The sequence below is a fragment of the Lolium perenne genome, chromosome 3 (assembly GCF_019359855.2).
Source record: "Lolium perenne isolate Kyuss_39 chromosome 3, Kyuss_2.0, whole genome shotgun sequence".
NCBI classification, from domain to species: domain Eukaryota; kingdom Viridiplantae; phylum Streptophyta; class Magnoliopsida; order Poales; family Poaceae; genus Lolium; species Lolium perenne.
Window position 1 is genome coordinate 35,430,903 of NC_067246.2, and position 6,969 is coordinate 35,437,871.

The window sequence follows — 6,969 nt, forward strand, 5'->3', positions numbered from 1 at the left end:
GTACGAGAACGGCGTACCATAGGTCAGAGGCTGGTCAAACCACCCGCGGTAGGTCGTCTCCAGTGCGTCCTCCATGGAATCAAAGATGCGGCCATCGAGAGCGTCGAGCACGACGTCACCGCTGCCGTCGAGGAAGGCAACACAAAGAGGGTGGCGACAACTACGCAGGGGAAGCCGATTAAAGAGCTGTCCAGGAGGACCGTTTTGTAAAAGTGCCACGTCTGTGTTTGCACAGGGCCACTTTTTCGCTGAGACAGAAATGCAAGGGGTTATCCGCCACTCCGATCCAACATAGCCGCCAGCGGAGCAGCCAGCTGGCGCCACGTGACCGTTTGGACTAGAAATGCGCATCGGTGTAACTATTGGGACTGTCCTACCCAATTTTGCAACAACTGGGATGAAAAATGCACCTCTAATGCAACTATTGGGACTTGGGGTGCAAATTACTCTTTTTTTTTTAATTCTGTGGTGATTTCTGTCTCAGTACTCAATAACACACTGTGTATGTATGAGTGATTTCCAAAATGTCCCAAATCTTCTGTTGATTTTTGTAGTAGATTTATGATAGATTAGATGTATCTTGCATATTTCTAAAACGGTTAAGCAGGAAAACTAGGTAAAATGTTTAACATCAGATCTTTCATTGAATCCGGAGAAAGCCGCATCTTTGGTATGGCAGTGAGCTATTGCACATTCATAGGAACAAACGGTCACACCACCTATTAGGAGGAGAGACACCAACCACACTTTTATTCGGATGGAACCAATGTGTCGTCTATGTAAGATGCAATCACGCCAGAACTTTTGAAGAGAGGTATACACCTCAAGTTCCTAGGAGGGACACATTGCGCTGATATGGTAAGAGCGCTTAAGTCAGGGTGAGTGTGCTCGATGTGAGTTTCATAATAATGAAGTTTTTAAAATCCAATTCAATAAGTATATAAAGTTTGAGTGATATTTGGAGACTAACTTATTGATTTCGTCATTTCAACCCGTAAGAGCACATAGCTATCAGTGTATCCATTTTAACGGATGAATGGATACACCACATTTACGATCTATTGTTTTCGGTGAAAGCTATGTAATGGCACGTCAACGTTTCACTCATCCTCGATAGAATCTCTACAATCACTTTACCACATATGTCACCCGCTGCCGCTACATGCACAATTTTTAACACATCATGATTCACTGTAAATATGCTTGTACTAATTTTTTTACTTGTTTATAACTTATTTACGTCGATTTGTGGTCATAGATAATACGATGTGCACAAACATAAGTCCTATGTTGTAAAAAATATATTATTTTTTCATTTCATTACACATGACAAAAAAAATATTGAAACCAAATCCTCTCAAACAAGGGAAGAAAATATAAATCCTCATGTATTCACATGTTACTTTTACTTTCATGAATACAGTGTATATGTTAGTGCGTGTATCAATAGCTATATTTATAGCCATTATCAATTGTATGCTATAATTGTTTTAACGTATAGGTTTCTAGTTTACGATCAGGTATATACCAAGATAGAAAATTCTAGAGTATATATATGGTACGTAAAAGGATATTGTCACCAAACCATTTCCATGTTGTTGTCGTAAATGTGTATTTTGTGTGACAATGGGCTCAATAACCTATCAATGACATGTAACTGCTATTTACTTGGTGTTGAAATTGCTTTGCTCATGCTAAGATAGCCTTTAGTTGAACTTTTAGGGCGATCACTGGAAAGATAAAAGTAATGTAACTAATTAGCCACCATGGCTTTCAAATTAATTTGTTATTGGTGCACACAATTGGTTTGTATGGTGGTCTATACACCGAGAACAGATCTGCCATGGAGAAGAGTTCTTATCGTTACAAATAAATAGTTTCTACATATCCAAATCGATCAACCATATAATAGCGAGACTCCTATACCTGCGATCTATTCTACACAACCAATTGCCATATACGTTCGCAAAACTGTGTGGTTGGTACAATTTAGAAACCGTTTAGATGATTAACCATATATAGAATGGGCGAACTTGCACCGGATGAACATATTCTTAATGGTCTCATCATCGTGATCATAAAACACAGCCGCAATTTTCCATGCCAGTCATATTTGCCGTTTCATACAGCATAGTAGAAACTAGCTTTGCTCACGTCATGGCTCATTTTCGACTACTAGATTTGTGATGAAAAAACAGGAGCCGTTCACGTGCGTACATACGTCTAGCTAGCTGCTTGGTAGCTGTACCTGTTGGTACGTGATAAACTCAGTCGTGCAGATTAGCTCCACGGCTCCACGAGGCACATGCCTGCCAAATGGGTACGTATTATGTTTGGTAGCGTAGCAATCTAGAATGGCGACGACCGTTCCAATCTGCCGCCTGCTTGCTACTACCCTACCCTGCTACCTTCTGAACAGAACGGACGCCGAGTTAAGCAGAAACATCCAAAGTTACTTGCATGAATCCATCACAACAAACTCATGGGGCGCAAGAAGCAGGAAGATTCCGTCGTCCACCAACTTGTACTTCGGCTAATAGTTGACGAACGATCTCTGGCGAGATCGAGAGCAAGGTGACAATTGTACTGCCTGCTGCCGGTCGTTTGGGTGGTTTGTCAGAGAGCAAAGGTGACAATCAGGATGAGAAGCTTCTCTCGATCAGAACCACTCCTGCGTGCGTAACTGTATGCGTGTCCTGTACCCTGTCGGTGCTCCGTTCGGCTTTGCTCATCTCTGCTTTTTGACTCCTTCACCACCCAACTGTTGTGCAGGAACTGGTACGCTATAGCGCGAGTGGTCGACTAGCAACAAAGCAAAGCTTGGCCACGTAAATCGAAATGAAGATGCCCATTTTTTGATTTTAACCCTGCCATGGATTAGGCAGGGATACTGCTTGTTCGGGCAACCTCGACCTGGTGCATTTGGGTTTGAAGAGATTCAGTATGCACCTCGCAGAATTTAACCAGTTTTGAACCCATGACTCATTTTTTTTCTAATTAATTCAAATACGGCACTATAGCTACTTCCTCCTGCCCATTTTATGTTGTGCATAATTTTCCGTGCAAGTCAAACTGTGAAACTTTGATCAAGAATATAGATAATAATACAAAGATCTACCATGTTAAATCTATATCTATACCTAATAATACAAAGATCTACCATGGTTAAAATAACCCCACTGGTTTCGTTGCCTACCGACGAGAAACGCTGGATCGAGTCAAGCCCGACGCTTGCACATCTCCTGGGCAAGAAACAATGCTGGGACAACTCGATCCTTGGCATGAAACAGCACCCATCGCGCCGTGCCGACCCGATGGGGATGCCTCGCCGGCTCTAGTGTAACTTGTTTGTAGAGCGTTCACCTGACAGATACACAAATTGTAACAACATTAGCTGCAACCGCTAATCAAATTGATCAGTTCCTATGTGATACACAAAATTGAGTTTAATAGTTACTTAGAAAAGGTACTCGTTAAACGCTACTTAGAAAAGGTACTCGTTAAACGCTACTTAAATTAATTGTCGCAGATTTGGTTAAATTTGTTTACCCATTTTAGCGTATTTTTACTCGTTTTTAAAAAGCCAGGACAACTAATTTGAAACCAACGTAGTAGTGAATAATAGACACTGTCAGGAGTGGACATGGTGCTATGCACCTTGAGGCCTGAGGCATGGTACGATCGCCTTATTTTCCCTGTGTATGAACCGAGTCCTGATCTCACTCCCGTCTACGGCCAAGACGAAATATGCCAATGCACTACTGAACTCGAGTATCTAAAATCCCTTCTCTGCTCGCTTTGTTTGCTGCTCCTACTTAATTTGGCGGCAGAAAGCCGTGCCTGTGTTTGGCTTCTGTTGGGGAGGCCACAACGCACAAGGTGACACGCAGAAGGAAAATGCAGTACGCCTCGAAGGACTTTGTGCTTTTCTTCACTACAGGAATGCGCCGCTATGCCGACGGCCGGCGGCCCTCGGCGTAGTCACGCCTGGCCCTCGGCGTAGGCTACGCCGACGGCAGCCCTCGGCGTACCTCGTCGGCGTCCAGGTCCCTCGGCGTACGCAGCCTCGCCGTCGGCGTACGGCCGGCCCTCGGCGTAGGCGCCATACGCCGACGGCCGATCTACCCCTCGGCATACGTGCCCTCGGCACAACATCCCGTCGCGCCGTCGCCGTTAACGGAGGGCCGGAGACGCCGACGGCCTAGCCCTCGGCATAGGGAAGGTTTCCTGCGACGGCAGAGGCGACGTGGCGCGACCTGGCGCGGCGACGTGGCGCGAGCTGGCTGTCTACGCCGAGGGCAACCCCCTCGGCATAGGGCAGCTCCTCCTGGCGACGGGCGGGCCACGTGGCGCGCGCTGGTGCGGCGGCATACGCCGAGGGCAACCCCCTCGGCATAGCCTCGACCATATGGTCCTGCCAGGGGCCTATGCCGACGGCAACCCCCTCGGCATATGGCCTACCATTTGGTTTTCCCGATTTAAATTGGGTTCCAATTCATCTAAATTCAGTTCAGCAGGTCCAATACATCCAAATACATCCAAATTCACCATAATTCACATAAATAGCATGAAATCCACATAGTAGCATCCAAATACATCCAAAATCACCATAATTCACATAAATAGCATGAAATCCACATAGTAGCATACATGGTGCATGTAATAGCATACAAGAGGAGAGTGCCATGTCATCCAATACATAGTAGTAGCACATGAGGTAGCACATGATGGCAAGCAAGAAGCCCGGTGCCGACTAGCGGAGGAAGGACCCGGGCGGGGTGTGTCCGCCCACATCGTTGGCGAAACGAGCAGCCCGGGGTTTCGCTCCGGTAGAAGCTGCAGAAGAACCACCTGGAGAAGGACCGGTAGCACGCCCAGGAGAAGTCGACGGAGAGGCACCGGGAGTAGTCCCAGGAGTAGTCGACGGAGAGGCACCAGCAGAACGCCCAGGAGACCGACCACCTTCATGAACCGGTGTGACCTCGCGCCCACCCGGTGATGCCTGGTTCCCGGACCATCCCGTTCCCTACGTGTTCCCTACATGTTAGCAACTTGCGAGGCAAAGGAAAGTGGTAACTACCGGTTTGGCAAAGAACTTACCTCCGGTGTGGATCCGTAGTAAGTCGCAGCGAAAGCTGCCCTCGATGGCATGATAGGCATGTCCCCCGCCACGGTAACTCGAGCCGGTGGCGGTGTACCAGTAGACATAGAAATCATCATTTCCTGCAAGATAGGTTACAAGTTAGGCTTTGCAGAAATAAAGCATCAAACTGAGACTTGTCATCTACTTGCGTGAAGAAAGATTCAGACTTACTCCTATATACGCCATGTAGGCCGTATTCTGCCTATTCCACTGGGCAGCGGCCTGCTGATACGCTTCATTGCAGGCTTCGAAGGCCGCCTCGAAGTCAGGCTACAATTTCAGAAACAATGAATCTCGTAAACACTTAGCCATGTAGGAAGGAAAACCGGAAAGAGGATGAAAATGAGGAAACTTACATCGTAGGCGGGTGGACGAGCAGGCCGTGGACGAGGCTGGGGGCTGTCGGCGGTGAGGGTATGCTTGAGGCGCGTGTAGCTCGTGGAGTGGGTAGGCTTGACCACCTTATTCATCCAAGGGAAACGGCCATGCGGACGCCCGTGCCCCGACAGGACCAACGACTCCTCGTCGACCGGAATGCTCAAGGGGTCATCCACCTCGGGGTGACGAGACTTGACCATGTCGCAGTAGTCCTCCTTGGCGGCCTTGGCATTGCCGTAGTACTGTGGCTGAGGCAATGCGGGATTGGGCTTCTGCTTCGTCCGCATCATGTCATATATCTGGGCATCATGAAGCACCACCCCAGGTGGTGCCTCGGCCACCTGCATCGCGAAAAGAAAAGTTAAGCGTACCACAAATGAGACATGGCGGGAAATGAATGAAGGTCGTTCCATGTATATACATACCTTTTTCCCCTTGAAGCGGGTGTAGTCGCGGTTTCCCGCGCAGTGTGTGCCACCGGTGCCTCGGTTCTCCATGTTACGCCTCGACACGGCTGCAAACTCCTCGTCCTGCCTGAGCCACCTCGCCCTAATCAGCTCCTCCCATGCCTCCCTATGCTGCTCGGCCCACTCCGGACAAACCTGAAAACGCAATACTCAGCTCAAGATAATTCAATGAAAACTTAGCAGCAATGTAGAATCTCATTGACATTTTACTCACCGACATGTACTCCTCAATGGTCATTGCCCATTCGTCCGTAGGCTCGTTACCAACATAGTACTCCTTCTTGACCCTCTTACCCTTGTTAGCCCAGAAGGCACTAGCGCTGGTGAACTTTTGGTTGTACCACTGCTGCGGTGTCAACCTCTCGCAAGCGCCACGCAAAGTGAGACGCGCCTGCGTGTCATGCTCCGGGTCCACACGATAGAAGCACTTCAATCATGCATAAATCAGTTGTGAAAGTCATGAGTTAGCACATTAGGGTCATCAACTATGAACGGTGCTCGAGAAATATATGCCTTACCCAGAACTTGGTGGTCACAGCCTCGGCATTTGTCGCGAAGCCTACGGCGGGGGCATCCTCATAGTCCGCCCAAGTAGTGGCTAGCTTCGTCGGGCCACCGGGGACCGTGCTAAGGGGAGTGTATCTGCCGGGCAGAACTTCTTAATCGTAGCCCCAAGCAAGCTGTTAGGCATGCGGGGGGCTTGGCATCCCATGTCCGATTCTTGCAAATAAATCACACATTAGTACACATGCCAAATTGTTTATTATGCCCAAGATGAAAATACATGTTCGAAATTTCTGAAGTAGTACACTTACTCATCGCTCGAAGGAATGATAAGGGCCTTGTCATCATGGGTCTTCGGCTCCTTCCTCGCATCGGGGACTCTAGCTTCTCCACGAAGCTTCAAGGGCTTCGGCGCACCCCCATCCTCCATCACCTCCAACTCAGCCCTAGAGTCCGACTCGTGTGTAGACTCCGTCT

The 6,969-nt window shown here is 48.0% G+C and overlaps 1 protein-coding gene across 1 annotated transcript; it reads right to left on the reverse strand.

The window, feature by feature from the left end:
• Positions 1-4,596: 4,596 nt before the first annotated feature.
• LOC127338053 (uncharacterized) lies at positions 4,597-6,738 on the reverse strand. Its single transcript, XM_051364326.2, has 8 exons — positions 6,725-6,738; positions 6,507-6,630; positions 6,203-6,415; positions 5,947-6,123; positions 5,500-5,862; positions 5,315-5,413; positions 5,101-5,223; positions 4,597-5,026 (listed from the first exon to the last, which is right to left on the reverse strand). Exons 1-8 carry the CDS (start codon positions 6,736-6,738, stop codon positions 4,754-4,756), a joined length of 1,386 nt encoding a protein of 461 aa, XP_051220286.2. The 3' UTR covers positions 4,597-4,753.
• Between the last annotated feature and the right edge of the window lie 231 nt (positions 6,739-6,969).